The sequence below is a fragment of the Lepisma saccharinum genome, chromosome 3 (assembly GCF_977018435.1).
Source record: "Lepisma saccharinum chromosome 3, izLepSacc3.1, whole genome shotgun sequence".
Lineage (NCBI taxonomy): Eukaryota > Metazoa > Arthropoda > Insecta > Zygentoma > Lepismatidae > Lepisma > Lepisma saccharinum.
In genome coordinates, this window is record NC_139231.1 from 97265303 (window position 1) to 97290951 (window position 25649).

Consider the following 25649-nt stretch of genomic DNA (forward strand, 5'->3'; position numbering starts at 1 on the left):
GATCGGAGAGAGAGAGAGAGAGAGACGGGAGGGGGTAGCCTTAAGTCGACTCACTTGGCCTGGAGATTCAGAAGGAACAGCCAAGACTGTTGCTTTGAAGCTGTAATGCAAAGTTGTTGGCCCAAGAGGGACTGAAGGAGTGTAGAATATACAATATCTTCCAGGTTCAAGTCCTCATACTGACTGAGTCACGTTCATCGATTTACCTCAAATGCAAGTGTCGGTCAGTACCTATAACAGTTTTATTTCAATATATATATAGGGATCCAATGTGTCCGGTTGAAAATATACAAGTAAGATTTGAATAACTCGGCAACCGTTGGTGATAGAAATGTCCGATTAAGTTTATTTGGAAGAGGGAAATAGAATTTTATGATAATGCAAAAGAAAATTGCAGCACTCACCTCAGTAGATCTCAATGTGAGCTCCTTTGGTGGCTCGACAAACATCAAGTCGGTACTCATCATCAAACCATACGTTGTGCAACATTTGACGTGTCACAGACGCACATTCTTTCTCATAGATCATCCAAACCTTGCACAGATGTTCGGTAGACAATAGTCTTGACGTTCTCAAAATCCACATGCACATGAACGCGACAGCCCAAAGTTAAATGAGTGGTGTGCTGTGACACGAGATTCTGTAATTGGGCCTTTCTTCTTTAAAAGGGGTACAGTTACGGAAGCAAGTTACCTTGAAATGTTAGAACAGTATGCTGTACCTTGTATACCTCATGGGTACATGTTCCAACAAAAGGTCCCCCCCCACTGCATTATGCCCGTTGTGTCAAGAACTTCCTTCATAACCATTTCCCTGACAATTGGATTGGGAGGGGCGTCCTCTTAAATGGCCTCCAAGGTTGCCAGACTTGACCCCTATAGATTTTTCTGTGGGGAAGTGTCAAGATTATTGTCTACCGAACACCTGTGCAAGGGTTGGACGATCTATGAGAAATAATTAGCAATGCATGTGCGTCTGTGACACATCAAACGTTGCACAACGTATGGATTCTTTTTGGTATATTTTCATCCGGACACTTACGTATATTGCAGCATTCGGAAAGCTCTCATACAAGTATATATTGATCGCAATTTTGAAACTTCTTGACCGATTTCGCTCAAACACTACTGTAGTTTGATTGATTGATTGATTTGTTGTTCTAAGTCCACTTTATGCACAGAAAGGCTAATCGGGACTGGACCTACAGTTTAAAGTGGGGTCCGAACCACTATATGCCTCCACCGGGTATCGAACCTGGGACCCCTTGATTATAAGGCCACCACTGCGCCTTCGAGGAGGCCGCTACTGTAGTGTTTGAGCGAAATTGGTCAAGAAGTTTAAAAACCATGTCCAAGGTATCTAGCAGCTAAATATATATTTCAGGTCAAAACTGCGAAATTTACAGCAGTTTCGACACGTCACGACATTGCAATTCCACCTCTTCATAAATATTTATCACCTTTATTTATTACCAGTCATGTTATAAAGTAAACGTGCGTTACATTTATTTAACTCTCAAAGTGTGTTATCTAGATAGAGTCCGTAAAATATCGGCAGAATTTTGTTGCCAACAACAGGGGAAATTTTGGTTTTGTTTATCAACTTGAAACATGCTCACTGATTCCTGTCAAATGACCAGTCTTTTAAGGTATCTCACTTTTACAAAACTTTACGCTCAAATATTTAAATGTACACTAACCGGCAATAAAATGGAACACCTAGGTCCTGAAATGCTCGCTTCTCTGAAATGCGTTGTGTGTGTTGCCTAGCTTTACGGCGGTGCTAGAATATGCCATTGAAAATCTGCTATGAAAAATCCACTTTCGCCTTAGAGTTAGGCCTCACGCATAAAGACCAGCAGGGAAGCTATCATTTCAGGACCTAGGTGTCCCATTTTAATTGGCGTTGACTGTACAATTACAGACAATGTGTGAATATATTTGTTAATGGCAAAAAGGGGTAGTTACTTATTACAGTTCGACCAGGATATACTTATATAGTGTACATTCGTGTTCTATACATATCATGTGGTCTGATTTTCTTTTCTAGTATTTTTCATGGAGAGCAGAAAAGGAATGCTTCTTTTTTAAGGCTGTTTATACTGCACTTCCATACAATAAATAAAAGCCTTGCAGGTATGCAACACGCTCATTTGTTGTGCGATGCGAGTCAGTTGACTGTAAGGGGATACAAAATTCACTATCGTCTTATAAATGGACCCCACTTAAAATTCTGCTCAGACAGATTCAACAAATATAACGCTGTGTCGTATGGGGGGGGGGGAGGAAGGGGCTTCAACTCCCATATAATGATATGTTTTTTTCTTTCAAAAACGCTACCTGAAACACGGTCCAGGTATGAAGGCGACACAAGCTGTTTAAGCCTCCTTCTCTCGCATTTGAGTCCTTCCTGGAGCGACAGACAAATGACGTCGGATTTTGCGGGTCCTCAACTCGACCATGATTTGTTTCGGATGGCGGCGGTGGCGCTGCTAGTACTCTGCGGTTGCGACATTCCCCCCTGGCGACAAACTGGAAATTCTTCACATAAATTCACGTCCTGTTCCACTTGGTGTCAAATCAATCACGTGACGCGCGGGCGTAGGCATATCTTTCCTCTCTCTCCCCCGTCGGGTTTGTGTGTTTGTTCGTGTGAGTTAACTGTCCCTCGGATTATGACGTCCGTGTTTATATTCGTGTACGTGACCGTTTTTCTCCCTGCGCTTTATATGTGTGACGTTTGTTAGCGTAAGGGATGAACTTGTGTAGATATGTGTAGCATGGTGCTAGATGTTACCTGTGGTTGCCACTTGCGGGAGTGGTAGTTGAAATAGAAAAAAATGGGCGCTTCCTACAGAGCAGAATTCACGTGCTTTTTTTACTGGTGAAACGGCGTTAGTTACTGTTTATATTCGTGGAGAAGTGCTCTCCTATGATTTATATCAGGAGTATATTCGAAAATACATTCGTTACTATTTTATATTTTCCTGCAACAGGGCATTTCGAGCTTATAAAAAGTATATAATACGTTACTACGTATTAATAGTGACGAAAATGAGCTGCTTTAGTATTTTCTTTTTCTGCTGAGTTTTGCTCCGTTACTATTTACTTTTGCTGAGAGGCGCTCCGTTACTATTTTTTCTGCTAAGAGGTGCTCCGTTACTATTCACTTTTGCAAAGAGCCACTTCGTTACTATTTAATACTGCGTAAAGGTACTCCGCTGTCATTTATTTAGACTGGCTCCCTGTTAGTTATAATTTCCACGGAGAGGCAGTCCGTTACTATTTTTTTCGACGGAGAAGCAGTCTGTAACTATTTAATACTCTCTAGAGGTACTCCGTTTGTAAGGATCCGCCCTGGATCGTACTTGGTTCGATGGGTCTATTGAGCCTCGGCTTCAAGCTCAGTATCTCTTCGGGGCTTGAGTCTCCTCGGCTCAAGGTTCGGGTTATTCCGGCTGCTTTAGTCTTCGATGTAAGGTCCCTCTTAATTCTAGGTCAAAGGTTCTCAATGTACTTATAGATCTTGACCAAGATTCTACAAGCAATCGACAATCCTTCTTCCCACTAGGTTCTGTCGATATCCAGATAAGTACCCAACTTCCTTTTCTCTTTTCAGCCTCTGACCAGAGAACCGAAAATTAATCCGTGACCACAGAAAAAGAAAAGGTGTACCCTGACCAGGGTCACAAACGTTGACTACCAACAGTCTATCGGCCGATCCCGAATTCCGGTATATCCTAAGACAATCACAACCCTCTCAATTATATCTCCTGACCAGGACCATAGAACAGAGAGAACATAAGCCTTCTGACCAGAAGAGCTAAGTAATTGTCCTAAGATAAATAATTCCAGAATAAACTAATTCCTAATAACGAAGTGGAAGAAAACGCAGAAGTTCGTACGTTGAAAGAAAAGACGGCTATACAAGTTCCGTATTTATAAGAAGTTCGAATACAAAGGCCACGGGCCACCGAGCTTCGCTGCTTATATAGCATTTCTCGGTGCCGTGAAGGATTTACCAACTTTTATCTTAACATCAATTTTACATTACAATAAAATACATATTAATAAAATATCAATGAGGAACATAATTAGCTACATGTAAAAATTACTATTTTTACCCTTTTGTGAATAATAAGTATGCAATATAATTTTAATTGTTACACTCAGTATTTAATTTGACCAGGGAGTATGGCTTCTTCCATCTCCCCTCTCTCCCTGCAAAGGCCACGCGAAAAGACAACAAAGAAAAAGAAAGAAAATTTACAACGTCAAAATCTTAAGCAAAAAATATTTATATACAGGTTTTGTCTTGCGCGGGCATAACTTTCGTTTACCTTAACGTAACTAAATTCTGAATACACTGTCTTGCAGTAAAAGAATCAGGGATTATTATGATATTAGTTAAATTATTGTCCGCCAAGGGACACGACAGATATAGCGTGGGAAAAACAGCCTAATCTTTCGTCTTTTCCCGGTGACAACGTTTTCATAAAGTTGAGTCTGCCTGGCTCTTACACAATAGCGTTTGCTTTCTCGCATTGTTGTCACCGATAATGAAATTCCAGCTCAGCTTGCTGGCAGAAAGAAACAAACGCTTGGAACTTATATTTAACATCAGGATGTATAGTTTATATACGAGGTGTGTTCCACATTCCTTGGTAATTAACCATTAACACATAAAAATTATAAGTACCAAACAAAGAAAAATATTAAGTTTATATACATATTTGTAACGTGGACACTGCTACACGTTACACGTTAATATTCTTTCTAGTAATATACCCTGCTTTACTATTTATTTGAAAGGAGAGACGCTCCGTTACTATTTAATACTACTGGGAGACACTCCGTTATTATTTCCTACAACGACGTGGCACCCTGTTGTTATTTTGTCAACGGAGAGGCAGTCCATTTCTATTTAATACTCCTTACAGACACTCTGTTACTATTTATTTCAACTGAGAAGAACTTCGTTGCTATTCATTTCGACGGAGAAGCAGTCTGTTACTATTTTGTACTCCTTGAGGCGCTCCGTTACTATTTAATACTTATTAGAGGCATTTCATTAGTATTTATTTCGACGGAGAAGCACCCTGTTGTCATTTATTGCGGAGATGCAATACTTTCCTATCTAATACTCATTATAGACATTCCCGTTACAATTTATTCCTGCTAAGAAACGCTGGTTTACTATATATTTGAAAGGAGATGCGCTCCGTTACGATTTAATACTGCTAGCAGGCAGTCCGTTACTATTTATTTCGACGAAGATGCACCCTCTTACTACTTGTTTCGACGAAGACGCACCCTGTTCCTATTTATTTCGAAAGACAGCCAGTCCGTTACTATTTACTACTGCTAAGAAAACGCCGCTTTACTATTTATTTGAACACAGAAGCAGTTCGTTACTATCTGATACTGCCTAGAGGCATTCCGTTATTATTTATTTCTGCGGAGAGACGCCTCGTTACTCATTACTCCGTTACTATTTATTTCGATAAAGAGGCATTCTGTTACGTTATATCGAGAACCTCTCTGGTGCAGACGGGGAAGAAGCTTCATTGAAAATCATGGATTTCCAATGCTTGATCAGATTGTGTTGGTTAAACTTCCTTTCTCCTCTAATTTCAATCAGCCAGTAGAAGCATATGTCTCCGTTAACAGAACTCTGCCTAACATAGGACGTACCGTGTATTTGCCCTACAATCCCGGCAAATAAGAAAGCAAAGATACCCTTCCACCCTCATTGTCAAAGAGGCAACCGTATGGAGCTGCAGCGTTTGTCGCCTGAGAAGCTCTGAAGTGAGCTCCAGGGGACGGGATGTTTGCTGAAAAGCTCCGAAGGGAAGAAATTCACATCCCTCTTCCGGGGGAAGTTGCCTCCCAGGAACTCTGTGTGCGGATTTCCTTCAACAATGTGTGTACTTTTACAATTGTGCAAAACATGGGGAACAAACAGGGATTAATAATGCTTTTCCTTTTGCGAGACGCATGTGGAAGAGGAATGCACGCAGAGCACTAAAGTGTGAACATTGAGTTGTGTTTTGAAACATGCTCATAAAACTACGTAGATATTTCTTTCGTAGACGAGACAATTTCCATTCAATTTTATGGTGGAAATTTTAGAATTGGAAACATTTAAAGATCTACGGTGAAATTTGGACGCCATATTGAATCAGCAACTCTGTAGCTTTGTACTATTCGTTTACGTGTCATCGAGGTTTATACCTCTCCTCGACGAAGATACTGACACCACTGAGATCTACTATGCGCAAATAGCCTACGAGATGCCAACACATGCGACGTCAGATATTTTTCGAAGGGGATCGGGGCAAGCACTTGATGTAAAATGGAATAGTGGAAATAATAATAATTATACGAAAATAATTATAATTATAAATCAATAATAGTAAACTATTATGTTATTGAGAGAAATCCTTATTCTCGATGATGCACGATATTGAAAATTGTATCTAAACCTAACCTACGTAACTATGAGACATGCAAAGAGCCTCCCCTTTGACGTAGTGGTAACGTTATCGCCTTGTAATCAAGAGGTCCCCGGTTCGATATCCGGTGGAGGCATAAGTGGTTCGGATCCAAATTTAAACTGTACGTCCACTCTCGATTAGCACTTCTGTACATAAAGTGGACTTAAAATCAAAACTCAAAATCAATTTATACTATAGAGGATATATACATTTTGTTTCCGAGGATGCGTAGCGTCAAAATGAAGCGTTAAATTGAAAGAAATATCATTGACAAATATTGCTTTCTTAATGGCTTATATGCACTGGGAAAGTTTAGTATAACACTGCATGTGTCTATTATACGATACACATCGAGACTCGAGATGAAACTGAGTCGAGAAATATGGATGAAATCGAGACGAGATAGAGAACAAGTATTTTCTTTCTCGCTCCTGTTCTCTGTTTTTTGGCCTTGAAATGCACTATTCACTCACTGTCCCCCACAAGTGTAAGCGAGTTGATAAGCCTGTTGTAGAACGTCTGCGGGTAACATTCGAATTCGGAACGAATATGTTCCTTCAGATCTACTAAGATAGGCGTGTCGATATAATCTGGTTCCTTTGAAAAACAGCATAGAAAGCAGTCTGAAGCTTCTCAACAAGTGATTTTAGAGCCAACATGTTCTTTGAATTTTTAATATTATCCCGTTATTAAATATATTCAATTTTAGATGTGTTCGTTATGATAAATTCCCCACATAATCTGTTAATTGATTTAGGAAAATACGAGTGATGAATTTTTAAAACACTTCACTTCACCCTGTATGAAATCAATGGAAAGAATGAAAATTGACACAGTGAGTAGGAGAACACTTCGCAAAAGCAGAATTTTTCTCGTAGTTTGTGTAAAGTGTACATGCTATGCTTGTCTCCTGACCATCAGAGTATGCTGGACATTCGTACGGTACGCTGCTAAATTATTCCCTTTACCTAAGTAATTCTTCGTTCAGATTAACTCCTGGCTATCAGCCAACGTTCCTTCAGGTCCAGACAGACATGTAGTAGCGTCGCTAGTAAATTTTGTTCGGGTGGGCACAGTAGTGGAAGGAATATTTTTATGTGTGCTCTGGTTCTGACGAGGTTACTTGTATTCCATTTCTCTTATCTTCGTCTATATTTTTCATATTTATTTTATTTTATTTATTTTTCGGCATTCCTGCCTTTCTATCTTTTTCGTTTTCATTTTCTTTCTTCATTCTTCCACTGCTTTCCCCGTTCTATTAAATAATTCTTCCTTTGTTCGTGTATTTCTATTATTTGCATCAGTTTCTCCATATTCCTTTCATCGCCCGTTTTCCGTTACTTTATTATTTCTATCTTTCCGTGTTTCTCTCTCTCTCTCTCTCGTTCTTTCTCTCTCTCGCTTTTCTCTATTCCAATCTTTCTGTCTGTCTTTCTTACTCTGTTTCTATATATATCTTTCTCCATTTTGCTATTTCTTATATTATTTGTTCTTCCGTTTCACTACTCTTTCTTCCTTCGTTTTCATTTAGCTTTCTTTCCCTCTTCCTTCCTTCTTCTGTTTTGCTATCCCTCTATTTCCTTCTTGCCCTTTCCTGTATTTCTTTCTTTCCTTTTCCCTTAGTTTCTATATCTTCTTCTTTCTATCTTTTTCTGTATCTCCTTTCTTAGATTATCTTTTCTTTCATCTTTCTCTCTTCCTTTATTTCTCTACCTTTCTGTCTTTTCTCCATTTCCTTCCACGATTTCACTATTTCTGCTCCATTCGTTCTATACTTTCCTTTCTACTTCTTTCCCTTACATTTATATCTCTTTGTATGTGCAATTCTTCCTCCACGATAAATGATGAAAGTTTCTTTCCATAACCCACCCGCTAGTGCCGAGAACAAGCTTGTTCTCTTGGTCTTTTAATAAGTAATAAAGCAAAAACGAAAATATACAACTTATTTCCTCCTTAAGGCATTTTTATCCGTCATTTTTCAGCCACATCTCATTCGTTCAAGGAGACACCGTGTCGTCTTGTAATCGCATTAACACAGAATCGCATCTGGGTATCTGGTAAAGGCAAGGGAAGGAAGAACATGAGGGATGAAGAAGATGGGGGGTGGAACAACACCTGCAAATCAGGAAGTTATACCAGCCCACTCATCTCTCTCTCTCCCTCTCGGATCTCGACGGTGAAGTGTCGACGCTAGGAGGTTCCCAGCTGACGACGAATCCCCTCAGGAACCTGGAGTTCCTGGAAGCGGATGTCCACAGATGCTGGAAGAGGCTGTTGACACGATCCTTACTCCAAACAGACGATACTCCTCCCTGCAATAAGGTTAAGAGCGGAATGAGCGGGAGAGAGGTCGCTGTCATCGCCAAATTAGTGATTCCCTCTGTCTTCCCGTCCCGGGCTCCCGACGAGGAATTCTGCGGATTACAATTCAACATCAGACGGTTGGGATGTCGGCACCAGTTAGCTACCCCGACGGTGATAATTCCTGGGATTCTGAGAAAACATGGCTCTGTGACTGGCAAAGGAACATCTGCACCCACCAGCAATTATTTCTGTTTCATCTTGAACCGCTGAGCTTTTTAATCTGTTCCTGCGCGAGAGTTGCTGATATTGCGGCATTCTGAACAGGAAATCATGATTATTATCTCTGAAATACATTTTTTTGCATTTCATTTACAAAATTTTTGCATTCTTTTCGTCGTTTCTTCACAATAAAATCGCAACAGTTAAGTATAATCCAATCATTTATTGATATTGTTATGTTCTCATTTATATAATGCACTTAGAAAGAGAGGTTGATACTTAAGTTCTTTCCAGATAGGTCACCTCCCTGATGGCGTAGTAGTAACGTCGTCTATCAAAGGGTTCCTGGTTAATACCAGGCATATAAACTGTTGGTCCAGTCCCGATCCGCCTATCTGTGCATATAGTGAACTTAAATCAAAATAAAAATGAATCTTGTCAAGATGAGACACGAACCCTAGTCTCTGGTTACACAAGTATATAGAAGCTAATGATGCCAACAATTTTCGGATCCATGTTATCCAGTCCCGACATCGGTTGAAAACAGGGTGCCAGGATCCGGAACCAAATATCGGATACCTGGATCCTGAATCGAGAAACAAGTACCCAGATCCGAAGGCGAATATGGCGAACACGGATTAGGAACCTGAAATCAGCAACCTACAATCGGTTACCTGGATACGGAACTGACATCCGAGAATCAAGATCAGAACCGAAAATCTGGTACTGCAATGCGGGACCAAAAATCAGATGTACGGATCCTGAACTCAAAATTATGTGCCCGGATTCGGAACCGAAAATCGCGTATACATACCTGGAATCGATAATGGGCCGGAACCAAAATAGAGTTCCAAGATCAGGAACCAAAAATCTGACACTGGAAAACGGAACCACATGTCGGATACCCCTATTATATATCCAAAAACCAGGTGCCCGTGATCCGGAACTGAAAATGGCGTACAAGGATCTCTTAACTTAAGAAAATAGCAACCGATATTCGGGTACCTCGATTAGGAACCGAATATCTACAAGGTTGTATCAAAAAGTAAGGTGAATTTGTCTGTAAAACCCAGAGTTTTTTGTGTAGCTAATTAAATTTTTTTGTATGTGTCAGATACCAAGGTGATGCAAGTCTGACGGCAATTACAGTCTTCTACGTCAACCCGTCTGGTACCTGGAGCAATTCAAAGATAGCGCAACGACTTGAACATTACTCCAAGGAGGAGGTGCGCAGTGTTATTCGTTATTTTATTGGTCAAGGGAAAGAAACCACCTGAAATTCATCGAGAATTGTTGGAGGTCTATGGAGAGGGTGTTATGTCGCAGAAACAAGTGTATGTGTGGTGTAATTCATTTGCAAGTGGTAGGAGTAGTGTGACAGATGATGACAGAAGTGGCAGACCAGCAACGTCCATCACCGACAGCAATGTGCGTGACGTGGATGCGATGATTCGTGAAGACAGTAGAGTCAGGTTGCATGACGTTGCTGATGCATTGAACATCTCATATGGTTCAGTGAGGAGTATCGTCCATGACCAACTTGGCTTCAGGAAAGTGTGTGCGCGCTGGGTGCCCAAAAATCTGACTGAGGACCAAAAACACCACCGAATGGGCATTTCCCTGACCCACCTCACACGATATGCCTACGAAGGCAGTGGTTCCTATGTCGAATTTTAGTGTGATACCATGTGTCAAACATACTACAGTTTCATATTTTTTTCTATGCAAGTTTTTCAATAAATCGAAAATTCACCTTACTTTTTGATACACCCTAGTAGTACCCGAATCGCGAACCAAAAGCCGGATAACCGGGCCCGGAACTCGGCTACCTGAATTTGAAACAGAAATTCAAGAATCACGATCTGTAACCGAAAATGTTATACCCTGATCTAGAAATATGATATGCAGAAGAAGGGAGGAAGAGGGAAAGAAAGCTAAATGAAAACGAAGGAAGAAAGAGTAGTGAAACGGAAGGACAAATAATATAAGAAATAGCAAAATGGAGAAAGATAGAAATATATATAGAAACGGAGGAAGAAAGACAGATAGAAAGATTGGAATATAACTAGAAATCGGGTTCCACGGTTATCGGAACTTTAATACAACATGATCCAGCGCGCGCGCCCACACATACGTATATTACATGTTTTATTCACTCCATTTAGAAGATGAGGACTAATTCCAGTCCAACTCTCTGTGCTTTAGCGCCAGACTCCAGAGAAGTGATAAGTATAAACAGACACCACACTGACACAACTAACAGGCCTGCAGTGCTTTTTCTTGTAGCCTCTCCGTCCCAAGTAGCAAGCAAGAAATTATCTTTAATTATTCAAAGGTTTCGGAGCCTGCCTGTCACGCCTAGAAAAGGGGGGGGGGGGATTTTCGTGGAATCTCCTTCTGCAAAGGGGACAAAAAAGAAGGAAGAGAGATGTCATTTGTTTGCAGACTCCTTACTAATTTATTGCAAGATGGCGCTTGTGGTGTTGCTCCGCTGCAATTTTTCTCTCCCTCTCGCAAAAATTTTCTCTTCTTCAGCGTTTTCTTGGGACTCAGTTTTGAAGGAAGATGAGGGCGGGGGGGGGGGGGTGAGCCTGCTGCATTGTTTCTCCAATCATCTTGTTACATTCCGGAGAAATTAAGGTACGAGGCGGAAATTTTCCCATTAATTACGTTCCCCAATTGTTCTTCGTGCAAGCTTTTCCTTGTAGAGGAGAAGTACGTACATTATATTGAGATGAGCATTCCCCCTGGTGTAGAACCGCTGCAATAATGGCGCAGTGACTTCGCGATAGATGCCTGTTGCTAGTCATGTTCGTGCATAGTTGGTAATCATGATTGTTACTGTTGTAGTGAGAAGTTCTACAGCATCCATTGGTTACTGGGGTTTTTCTTTCACTTTTGCTTAATCGCGACCGAGGTGGCCATTTGTTGATTGAGATTGACTGGTTGATTTGGTTTATTTTTACTTCGCTTTTCTGCCTTTTTGTATGGCTAATCGCGAAGATTGGGATGGGAGATGATGTGATGAAATTGATGAATAAACATTCACAAACACCCATGCCTAGGTCGGGATTCGAACCCGGGACCCCTGGCGTCGTAGCTAACCACTTTCTCACGGAGGCCGACTAAGGTGGCAAATCGTCAATATACACATATACAATTAACCTCGTTAATCGAAACCCCGTTAAGCCGCACTTCGCTTAATCCGGGCAGGCAAAAGGCCAAAAAAACTGAAAGAAAAACAAGAAAACAGAATGCAAGGTTTTAAATGTGGTTAGAAATCAACAAGAGATCTTCCCAAAGAAAAGGCAGTCAACCACTGATGACATTCTGTTTCCCGCAGAGATTGTATTGTACTGTATAGTGTATTTAGGCCTATGCCCTTTAAATACACCATAATAAACGTGTTTTGTTTCTATAAACTGAGTTTAATGAACTTTCTAATGTTCTTTTAGGTTATTCAGTTAATCCGGGCTTTCGTTTAACCGGTCAACTTATCCCCCCATTAGTCCGGATTAACGAGGTTTTACTGTATATATATATATATATATATATATATATATATATATATATATATATATATATATATATATATATGTATATATATGTGTGTGTGTGTGTGTGTATGATTATATGTATATGTATTTATGCATGTATGTGTGTAATTCACAAGACACATACACACTCGTACGTGCATACATAGAGGGTGATTCAATAAGAACACCCAAATTCTACTGGGTGGTGAGCAAGCACACAGCGGTCGGTGTCATACGCGCACTTGTCTTGGGTGATTCATTTGCAATGAGCCGAACCCTGTGGCCGAGTGCTTAGCACATCGCGCTGCGACGCCAAGGGTCCCGAGTTCGAATCCCGCTCGGGCTTGGTTGTTGTAAATGTCCATTCATCAATTTCATCATTTCATCACTCATCCCCATCTTCGCAAATTAGCCAAGAGGCACAAAACGCGAAGTAAAATAAACTAAATCAATCAATCAATCATTTGCAATGAAGAGTGGAGTGACCAAGCCGCATTCGCGCTGTGGAGCTGTTTATTAAAACCAAGATTATAGTTGCGACCTAATGAGTTTTCTTCTAAGTAATTGACTGCAGAAGCGTCCCGCCAGGAAGCAGATGTATCCCTCCGCAACCTACCTTCCCCTCTTCTCCTTTGTTCATTGTTTGATTGATTTGGTTTATTTTACTTATCTTTTCTGCCACTTTTGGCTAATTCCAAAGATGAAGATGAGTGATAATATGATGAAACTGATGACTGGACGTTCACAGAACACCCATGCTTAGGCTGGGATTAGAACCTGGGACCCTCGGCGTCGTAGCGCGCAAACAACTTTTGACTTGATAAATAGTACTACGAGTGGCATTTGCAACTTTTTTTTAAAAACAATTCCACCACTCCACCACGGAGATCGTCCAGTAGTTCACTTTAATAAAATAGCATAAACATATATCGTCTTTTCTGATTACCTGTGGAAAGTGCTCAACAGTTCTATAGTTGGCTGGGCGATATAAATTATATACAGGGTGTTCCCCGTATAACAGCTACAAACTTTAAGGAGAACGAAGTATACAAATATACGCCGATGGGCATTTTAAGTTTTGCAAAAGATGTTGGAACTGACACAACTGTTGACTTTCCTTAGCAGCAGACCGACGAAAGCTCCACCTGCCATCTTCCTGAATTAACAATAAAAACAGCATCACCATTAAGGGTAATTAAACCTACTCTGATTACAAACGAATTTAATGCTCGAACAAGTAAAGACTTTCAGAACTACGTTTCCATGCATTATTTACGCGAACCAATACATTCCAGTACGAGACAAGCACTGTTGAAGAGCGATGAATAAATCAAGGGTCGACGTAGCTCGAAGGGGGGAAGATGGGGGAGGAGAAGTTACGTGTGCTAATTGTTCTTGCGTAACTAAAAGGCTTCTCTTAGCGTAACGATAAGACGATAACGCTTCCACAGCACGCCACGAGTCCCCCTGAAAAGGTTCGTTGCTAACGGAGGGAATTTATGGCCCCCCTTTGTAACAAGGCCTTTCCGCCTCCATCCACCATTTTTATTGCCTCGTTCTTCTCATGTAAGAGCCACGAGGTTCTTATGTGTTTTTGGGGATGGGAAATTTGAATCATAAACTTAAGGCTTTTTGATTATGGGGAAGATTACGTTGGTTGCAATTACGATTTGTTGTATAGTTTCCTTCATCCTCCTCCTCCCTACCGTTTCGTAATTTGTTAAACAACATTAAACCAACGCCCGCTGTTTCAAATATCTGCCGCATTGCTAAGCTTCTTCAGTTTGATGGGAAGATGCGCCATCCTCGCGCGAAGATAGAATTCAAATGGCGATAATTTTCTTTCTTCGTCACAAGGTGTTGAGACCTAGTGTAAACAGTAAGTTGCCTCTGCAAATTGCAACACTCCTTCAAGGCTCCGTTCGCCTTTACCCCCCAGAGTTGTCCCCCAGGTATTTATTATTATAGATTGGGTGAACCACAGAGCCGATACATGCAGGATAGCCCGGAAACAATTGCTCCTGAAATCACACACCCCGGGAATAGAACTCGGGTCTTCGCGTGGCAGTCAGAAGCTTTACTGACTGGACAACTGCACCTCTTGAAACAGTAATTGTACAATCATACGCTCGGACTAAATATATTATTTGCTGATGACTTGTTCCGTATTCTTCACTAAGTGTAATACTTCTATTTAATCTCAGTGGATCATCAGTGCCTTTTATTTAAGTGGAGGCAATAACCCGACGGCTTGGGAACTGAGTACACACCAGAAGATTTGTGCAAATTTAAATATACATCAATTACTTCGTGCGAAAGGGAAATATCGTTGAGTCAATACTAAGCCCTGCTGCGCTATAACAGGAGAAGTTTCATATTCGAAACACATTTTTTGTCCCTTACGTTACTGGCATTATTTGTCCGAAAAGTAACACCAATATGTAAAATTATACGTTGTATATTGCATTTAAAATGTTCTGTTTGCGTGTCTGACTTGAAAAGCTTGTTTAAAAAAGAACAGGACGGAAATGCTTGTAATATGACATTTTTGATGTTACATATTTCTTACTATTTTACATAGTTTTAGTACGTATTTTTAATTTTTTATGCATATATATACGTACACATATGTTATGGCATTATAGTACATAATTATCCTGTCCTAGTTATAATATTCGTGATTGAAGCATGCCAGTAACTTCGCAGTTCGATTTCTCTAGATATTACATTTCTGTCTCCCACCACAGACTCAGTCGCGAATAGTGGACTTACGTAAGCTATGCAAACCCTTACCACTGTCACTCAGTCTGTGATTTACAATTATCTTTTCACATTGAATCAACTTGATTAATCCAGATACTCTTTTCGACTGGGCAAACGCCACATCGATTTGAACATGGAAAGTTTGAATTCTGCGAGGAAATCCGATAACCAGGTGATCCCCACTGCCATAACCGACCTTGAGAAGATCTCAGGGTGTGGACACATGATAAATCTACCATGGGAGGAAGTATGAACTATGCTACACACATTCATTCTTGGTTACCCAAAAATTTCGACGTAGGTGCATGTGGAGACCTGTAGACATACTTCCATTATGAATATATGTAGCTATGATCATGTGGACTAGCCTTCACATTGAAGCAATGTAAGATGGAAGACACGGCATTATAACACAACTAAAACAACACGACAATGTTGTACAGACTTCTCTCGTACGCAGGGTATCTTTCAGCAAGAGGATGTTGTAGGAGAACAACGACTATGAGATTGCAGCAAAGGCGTATCCAAACCTGACACCATGTGAAAGTCAAGGCGAGAGCGAGATTAGACCCTTCGAGTCTTTTCGAGACGAATCCTGGAAAGAGTCAGACTTCAGTAAAATCGAGACGAGACCGGACTTAATGTCTGATTCTTTCAGTCTCCTTCTGCGTGAACATTTACAGATAATTGACATATATTGTTTACAGTAACACGAAAGTAATTTGTTTAGTAGCAAATGTGAACATGTGCAACGTTGTTGCATATATTCAGGATAAAAGTCCAGTTTTTCGAGGATCCGTAGCTTGGAAAAATGTCGCTAAACAATTATAAGAAACAGTTGTTTGCTTTAATGACCTCTATATGCTGCTAAGTTTTGTGCGATGACACATTGAATACGTTTTTATACTAGCTATGTCTAATATATTTCTGGACTCGAGACGATAATGAGACTTGCTTTTGCCTTGAGATTACGAGAGCAAGAGGGATGTTTATAAATCGAGAGGAGACCGAGACACTGCCAAATCTCGTCTCGATCGCATTCCTACCCGTTGCTTTAGGCAACCTGATTAGAGCTGGTTCGACAAGTTGTGGCAACTGTCGCAGCTAATGCTCTGATCTTATTAATTTTCATGGACACCCACTGTGAATATGTCTGCAGTTTTGACTCCCAAGAATACAGAGTTGTACCACATGGACTGTAATAATTGTATTTATATATGAGTGAGTTTTGTTTTTAAGTTCACTTTATGCACAGATATACTAATTAGGACTGCACCTACAATTTAAAGTGAAATCCGAACCACTATGAACCTTCACCGGGGATCGAACTTGGAACCCCTTAATTATATACCTCAGGCGTGTAAAACCCGATGTATTGGTAGAAGAACGCACTCTTATACACGCGTAGACTGCAGAGCGAGCAGCGGTACTGCACCGTTAGAAGATAATCGTAAAGGAAAGAGTGAACAAGGCAAGAGGCTTCACTGTCGCGTTCGTGGAGTGGAAAAACTTCTGTTCATCTAATCCGCTTCTGAAGTTCTGTGTGCAGGCGAGAAGCTCACACCGCACGGACGTTTGGGCTCCACAAAGAATTGAGTTGAGTTGAGTTTTTGTATTTAAGTCCACATGTGTACTGGGTCAACAGTTTAAGGTGGGAACCGAACCACTACGTATCTCCACCAGGTATGGAACCGGGACCCCTTGATTACAAGCTTCCACAAAGTGAGAGCTAGATGCTGAAGGCTAATGTAACCGAGAGCAGCCACAGAAAGAGCCACAGAAAGGAGGCGGGGGGGGGGGGGCGAGAATACGAAACAACATATTGAAGACTACTGTAACGTTTCAGCGCTAAATTAAGGCACTTTTTTTCTTAATAATTCCCAGACGGTACATCCTGTTCTAAGCACAGCTTCACAAGAGCACAGATCAGAGTAGAGATTAGGTCAAGATTAGCTTTCACGGCGGAACATCAAAAAGATCACAGTTCCTTGAGGTTAGATATAGCCCTATCAACAACTACAGGAAGTGAACCGGAGGGAAATTCCATTGCAGACGAACGAACCTTCCTTCAAAGCAACAACTGTGCTCCTTTAAACCAATCCTTAAGGATAAAATGAAATTTCAGGATGTGTCGGTATGGGGCATCCTGGAGTGGAAAAGACCACACACAGAGAAGGCGATTCCAAGGGGGGGGGGGGGAATCCCCTTTCGTTGCCGACCGCTCCCTCTTTTCAATAAAAGGCTGGGGGCTGTTGATCATGAGGCGCATCTCCTTCCACTATATTTACGCTTCAGCTATTCCTCCTGCGATGTGAAAACTCCCCCAAAGCAACCCTCAGCTTAAAATATCCACGAGTTTCTTGTCTTTTTGGCCTTTCCATCATCTTCTCCACGCGGCTCTTTTCCAAGAATCAAGAAAGTTGCAATTCTGTTTTGTTAACCCCGAAACAAAATAGCCCCCAAACTAAACCAGCTCAGGATTTAATATTCTGTGGTCTACGAAACGGAATGAAGGCAAAGGAACCGCGAAAATATTTATTTTTTCGGCCTAGCTAGAAGATATGTACTTTACTTCCACATCAAAGGTACTTGTACTTTTTATCCTTAGACGGAAACATCTACTTTACATTGCCTTTGCGCTGTTCATCTCCAGCTCAGTTTCACGAATCAAGAACGTATCTTTTTTCAAACTTTTATTTTACACAACTCTACCGTATATCATTATAATTGTAGAATATGAACATATTAGTGAGACTGAATATTCGCATTTACTTCACTCAATGTACCATCGAAAATAAGAGTAAAAGAGACATGTTATATCAATAAACTAACGAGGAACTGTCAAAAGAACATGTTATTTAAGCGAAACTATATTGGAAAAGTAAACTGAACAATTTTACATGACAAATTAAAAAGCAAATATCAAACATAATCGGTGTAAGCACAAAAAATTTGAGTGACACAACTAAATATAGAGAATATTAAAACTTTTTTTCTTCCAAGCCAAAACAAGGTACACCGGATGCAAAAAGAATATGGTACAATACAACAACAAAGTAATGGAATAAATGTAAATTTAGTAGAAGAGAAATAGAATAATTATAATAGATTTTGGAAGTAAATAGAATGAAAATTGAAATTATTAAGTATCGATGACATATTCTGAATTATCTATTACTTTTTTTGCTTTCATTATTAGTTCGAAATACTAATAACATCTAAATTTATCATACAGGGTTATCACAAATGATTTGACCAGATATAATACTATAGCTATTTCTATCTGAATGTGTAAATGACTTAATATCTATAACGTACAGTTTATGTGCATTCATCTCCAATTACAACAGAAACAATATTTTATGTATTCCCTCACTACCTTTCTTAGCATTTTGTGATAAATTTGCGAGATTGGTAGTTTAATACTTTTTCAATTACTACAACGTTGACTAATAAGTAATCATTTTCTTTTGAACTGTTACAGGCATGGACGACCGCGAGATTTTTTTCAGCCGGTGCAAACGAGGCACATTTTCTCTCATAATAGTGTTGCCTCTTAAAAAAAACACTACTTCAGTCCGTAGTTATCATGTTTATACAGCAGTTTATGGTTGGCCGCGGTGGCTCAGTCGGTAACGCGTCTGACTACCATGCTAAAGGTCCCGGGTTCGATCCCCGGCCGGTTCAAATCCGGGAACTTTTCTAACGATGGAAGCGGCCCCGGCGCCCACCCAGCGTCGAATAACATGGGTACCTGGGGGAAACCCTGGGGGGTAAAGGCGGTCAGGGGCGTGATGCTGATCACATCACCCCCACTCACGACCGGATCAAGAAAGTGTGGGGCGTTACCCCCACACCCCCTATACGCCTTCATGGCGTGGTGCTAAGCACAGGGGAGCACTTTACTTTTTTTTTACAGCAGTTTATACAATATATAAATGACATATACACAATATACAATAAAAAATTAAATAAGTGTACTACATAATAAAATACAGAAGTGTATACTAAGAAGATTAATTTACATTGAAATAAAAGAATTACAAATTTAAAAAAATACAATACAATATATTATACTAAAACACGTTACTAGTAAAATTACACACTACTTTTAAATATTGTACTAAGATTCGTTTTTATATGCGTTTATTCGCCTTGTTAATTAAACTTCTCTCTATTAAATAACGGAATCCTATACAAATAGTTCTAGATTTTTGTAACAAAGAGTTCGAAAATACCTTGCAGCAGTTTAGCTGAGTACACTATTTGTTACCGGAATGCAACTACTAATTTTTATTTCACTATCTCTTGCGTGTCACTAAAAATGTAAACAGGAGGAAGCACAATTGAAAATATATTCTGTCCTGACATCTCTAGTACGGTACAAAACTTAAGGAACAAGAAAAGCAAGCAGCTAAATATGGTCAAATCATTGCGAATAAACCTGCATGGTTTGTTTAAAGTAAGCATGTGTGAAACAATTGTACATTTCTTTTACAAGACTTTTTTCTCTTGTCTTTCCAGTTCCTGTGGTGGCAGTGCGAGGTGTTTTGAACCAAAGGGTGTCGCTTCCGTGCGACATAACACCACCGCATCGAGACGACGGTGTGTACATGGTGCTTTGGTTCAAAGACTCGGATGCGGAACCTCTGTTCAGGTAAGTGCGTATGAAGCAACGCACTGCACATGCACAATTATGAATTCGAAGAACGCACAATCTTGCACAGGTGTGGGTCATGAGTTCATTTTGGTATTCTTAATATTTTCTTTACGAACTCTTAGGGTAGGAAGTACTAAGTTAAAAGATAGAAAACGTTGCATGTTTGTGTTCTAGTGTTCCTTAAAATTTCTCAAATAAGTTTGCAAGTCTTCCCTTATTATCTATAAGATGCTGATGTACAGATATTCCGGTAAATAATGGTCGATTTTGAAAGGATGCACCATGTCAAAGTGACGGCACCATACACACAAGTTAAGGGCAACTGGCTACGTCACTTACACAAGAAACCCATTACAAATTATCGACACGGTACGTTACAGTACAAACCTGCATCCCCAAATTAATTTCAAGGACATCAAATAGAAAATAACCCATTGCGAGTAACCGGCTCCATTCGACACACATCGGTTCAGCTTGGCAGATGAGCAGAACGACCAGGATGCCTCCAGGAGAATTAAAACTGGTCCCGAACGGCCAGCACTGCCTAAACCAATCTCGTTCCCCTGTTTTGCCATTGCGTTGTGAGAGAATATGCAGAAAGAAAGGGTTTAATGTTCTTTGAAGCCCTGAGACAGTACTTATTCCTCTTGCAAATCTCCTCTGCGCAATGTTCAAGCACTAGCATGATTCACTTCAGTATCTGAACAAGAAAGTGAAGTTCATTCTCGATAGCGTGAGATTTTTTTTTCCGGAACTCACCTCGATCCCTGAAGACGAGACTGACGTCAACAATCGATAATCTTGGTTCTTCCTCATAAGTCACTTTCGTGACGTTAGCTCTCAATAGAATGAGTCATTCCTCGGAACTCACCTCTGCCCCAGAAGACGAGACGTCATCGACAATAGTCTGAGTTCTGCCTCATGACACACCTCGGTCTCTGAAGAAGAAAGTGAAGTTCACTTTTCGATAGCTTCGAGTTCTTCTCCTAAACTCATCTCGATTCCTGCAGACGATACTGACTTGAAAAATTGTTAATGCAAGTTCTATCCCGGAACTCACTTTAGTGACGTTTGTTCTCAAAATAGGCTGAGTTATTCCCCGGAACTCACCCCTCCCTCAGAAGATGAGACGTTAGCAAAAATATTCTGAGTTCTCCTTCATGACTCACACCAGTCAGTCTATGAACAAGAAAGTGAAGTTCATTCTCGATAGCACGAGATCTTTTTCGGAACTAAACTCGATCCCTGAAAACGAGAGTGACGTCAACAATGGATAATCTAAGTACTTCCCAGGAACTCACTTTGGTGATGTTAGCTCTCAATATGCTGAGTTATTCCCCGGAACTCACCTCTGCCCCAGGAGATGAGACGAGACGTCAGCAAAATACTCTTGAGTTCTTCTTCTTCATTATTCACCTGTCTCTGAACAAGAAGGTTAAGTTCACTTTAGATAGCTCTAGTTCTTCTCATGAACTCACCTCAATCCGCCAAGACGAGACGTCAGAGACAATAGTCTTGAGTTATTCTCCATGACTTACCTATCTCTGAACAAGACAATAAAGTTCACTATAGAGAGTTCTAGTTCTTCTCATGAACTCACCTCAATCCCTGAAGACGAGACGTCTGCAACAATAATCTGTCCTTCTCCATGACTCACTTCAGTCTTTTAACAAGAAAATGAAGTTCACTTTCGATAGCTCGAGTTCTTCTTCTGATCTCACCTCAATCCCTGAAGACGAAAGTGACGTGTAGAACTCGCTCTAGTGACGTTGCCTCTTAATAAGCCGAAACTCGCCTCTGTCCCAAAAGACGAGAGTGACGTTAGTTCTCGACTCATCTGGCCAACAACCCAGAACAACTTCATCCTCGCTGCCAAAAAAGCCTTACCTCATCCTTGAGATGCTTCTTACAGTGCGCTTTCAGAAAGATCATTGAGATCCATTAGAAATTCATACTTTTCGTTACAGCATGAGTACAGAGGGTTATAATATCCCTGGCGGAGGCACTCTACTCCGAAGCAGAGCTTACGGAATATGCCAAGAAACCCCCCTTCCTTTCGCCGAATTCCCCGTGCGTAAAGCAGTCGTAAAGAAGAGGAAAATGAAGGAAGACATCTTTGAAACCGTCCTATGAGTTATGAAAAGGGTCTGGAGGAAAGGGGGTGGCATTCTTTGCAGCGCCCTTTTCGGCGTGATGAATATCTCTTCGGGGGTTGCTCCTGAAAGACGGCGCACGGCCGTTCCTCCGACGCCTGCACAAGGTGGCTTGCAGGTAAATAACTATCTCCCAACGACCAGGGGACTGGCATAATGAGCGCTTAGACGCCGCAACCTCTCCGGCGAGAAAGATGATACTGAACTAAATTACGACCATGTACTGGCGCCTCTAAAGGGACTTTGCAATTCCTCCTGCCCTTTTTAATCCTTCTCAACCCTCCCCCACCCCCCCTTAACCTCTTCTATTCTAACTTCACAATCCAGGAGAAATCTACAGTGGAGCCCTCTGGTTGCCAATATCGACCTTCGCTCTTCTTTTCATCCCCCCTCCCCCTTCTCTTTCTTAACGGCTTTCTCTTTCCAATATAACGTTAGGAGGGAACCTGATGTTACGCTGTAACACAGGGCGAAAGGGTTAATCTTAGCGGTCGTTGGTTCAAGTCTTAAGCAGTTCTGCAAAGTCAAGGGGTTTTCCCTTAAGATGATGTGAGGTGAAGATGAAGAGAATTCTCATGGAAATAAGGATTGGAAATTTATTTCGTATGCTCTGACTTTTATCTCGCCGATATGAGAATGTCCCTTTTTTTGCCTTCACAAAATCTTGCCTCTCTGCGTTAAGTTTCAAAGCATTTTCCTTAATTGTTAGGATTGTTTTTCTTCTTCTTCTTCTTCTTTGGAGACTCACTATATAAAGTTAACATTTAATAATTAAAAAGAACTGTGTTCATGTTTCAAGAAGATTGACATAGTATATATATTGTGTACTAAGTAAGAGCTGTCCAACGGAATATCCACAATGATCCAATGAACATAGTTTTTGGCAAAATTGTGCTACCTAGATGCACATATCTGGGAGGAAAAGCTTGAATTTGGTTTTGGGTAAGTGAAATAAATCTTTGTTGAGTTTGTTTTTTGGGAAAGAAAAGCTGTTTTGAGTATGGTTTGTGTTGACAACTTTCTTATTTCATGAGCATAAGGGATGTTTATGTGCATCATTGAGCAGTGTACAATAAATGAACAGGAACGCGATATTATTGGTTGATATCTAATTAATCACATATGTAATAGGGCTAAAAATATCATTAAGAGACATGTCATGCTTCCAAAATTGAAAGGGATTTGAAATATATGCAATAACTTTGCATTGCTAGTTAGATATACAATATTCTCTATACATACATTAAATACATAAACCAGGAATACAACAAAAGCCAAATGAATTCTTTAATACAAGAACCAGGAATTATTTATTTATTTACCTATACACGCATATGAAAGCATAATTACTGAATATCTGTTGTAAAGTCCATGTCTGTTCCTGAGGTAAGTAAGACATATCTTGGCTTCTCTTTCCTTTTCATCACAGTGTGGAGGTAGTGCTTCACATATTCTTGATCTAGACCACACTAATGATGGTGTTGGGATCAACATCTCCATCCTGCATACATATTTTTATAATTTCTGCTTTGTAAAATGGCAATTCTTACACTGTATATATGGCTTAGTAGTCTAATATTGTAAATTTTGGCGCTCAGCTTTATAATTTAAAAGCAATGTTTTCAAAAGCACCTTCATTTTTTCAAGAACCCCGCCTGGACACTGAAATATAAGATCAGGTTAGGAATTATCCTAAAGATCTTATTCGTTTTAACTTATTTTTTAAAGACTGAATGATGACATATACTAACTTGGCATCCATTGCTATAATTAAAACAATCTGGACCTTCTAGAAAGATTTATAAACGAATCTAATTATTCAGAATTCTGGATGTCAGCATGGGGCATATTTTTTAAAAAATCTATTCCAAATTCCAGTAAATTGAGCAACTTTCATTCTTGCCCCCAAGAAGCACTTCAAATGTTATTTTTATGTAGGCGGTTCATTGGACAGGCTTCAATTTATTTCCTTTCCAGAATAGAAAGGAAGTCAAGTTTGTATTTTCAAGCATCTCTTTCTCGTTTCATCAATTAAAAAGTAATTGAAAACCAGTTATCTTAATTAGATTGCGTTTCTTTGCTTGACTTAAAGGATTTTTTTTTCTAATAGACGATTCCGCACCGCCCCATTCTCGGTAATTGCTTCAGAATATTTTGCTTCCACTTCATTCATTTAATGATTATATACTATGGCAAGGTTAAATGCCACCCTATATTTTCTTTCTTAGTTCTGAAGAATGCCACTAGGGTGCAGCTGTTCCAAAAATATTTGTAATTTCCCTCATAGCCACTTAAGGAAATGTGTTTCCATTCTAGTTTCTTGTTTTCTATGTCACAATTTTTCGGTTGCGGTAAATAACAACATTTCATCACTTAACTGATGTTCATTGTTGTTATTTCGACGCTAACATTATGCTGGTCCACCAACAAACTTAATTAATTAGTGAGTCTAGTATTTTCGTATATTTTTAAGGGCACTGAGAGGTGGAAAGAGACTTGATGAATCTATGTCGGACATACCAAGCGAATATATAGTGTTTCTGTTTATGGATATGTAATATATTATACTTACCGCAATTCCAAATTTAATTCATTAGTGGCAACCGTGAACTTGTACCACCGGGTTCCGTATATTCAGGGAAATTAATTTTTTTTCGGATGTCCGTAACGTCGAAACAAAACATCAAAACAGGAAAAAAAAAATATTTGTAAATAAACGTTAATTGTCTTAATAAGCTCTCTACACTTTGAAGGTTTGTGCCCTGACACGCTGCATATCTTGATTTTACTAATATATATATACGGTCGGTCGCGTGGCGGAGGGGTTAGCACTTCACGCTACGACCCCCAGGGGTCCCGGATTCGAATCCCGGTCTGGGTATGAATATTTGTGCGTGCCCATTTATCAATTTCACCACATGATCACTCGTGACCATCTTCGCAAATTAGCCAAAAGTGGCACAAGAGGCGAAGTAAACATAAAATACAACTATCAATCAAGCAATATATATATATATATATATATATATATACCTAAACTGGAGACCGAGAACTAGACTGATATATGCAATTTGACCTGAGACCAAGGTCAAATATCCTCACATCAAAGATACGTCATATACTTTACCATTACGTCATCGGAGACTCTCCTAAAATTAGAAATTGTATCTACATATATTCACCGTAGAAAGTAAATACGATAAGATTTAAATCGCTGAATCACAACGGTATTTGTTATTTAGAACTTGGATTCAGCGATTTAAATCTTATCTTATTTACTGTTAAAATGCTTTAAAATTAAGTTAATGGTGAACCGTCAGTAGATTTTACGGTTTCATCACCGTAAAGTTGTTAATTTTTTTTGCAGCCTTAACTCTCTCTACATTCATCATAGAATACTAGTTTCCGAACCGATTTCCGCAAAAGCTCTCTTTCTCTTTGAGCTTCACAATTGTTAATGCTCTCCCAATGATTGATTTCATGCCAATTTATGGCATGAAATTTGCATTTTTTTATAT

General features: G+C 39.9%; 1 protein-coding gene across 4 annotated transcripts in view; it reads left to right on the plus strand.

The window, feature by feature from the left end:
• Window positions 1-25649, plus strand: part of side-IV (sidestep IV transmembrane protein) — a 562494-nt gene that overhangs the window by 305398 nt on the left and 231447 nt on the right. For all 4 annotated transcript variants that reach the window (XM_083119011.1, XM_083119014.1, XM_083119012.1 and 1 more), the window contains one exon: window positions 19843-19975. In XM_083119011.1, the coding sequence (XP_082975137.1) occupies window positions 19843-19975 (133 nt within the window). The remainder of the gene's footprint in view (window positions 1-19842; window positions 19976-25649) is intronic.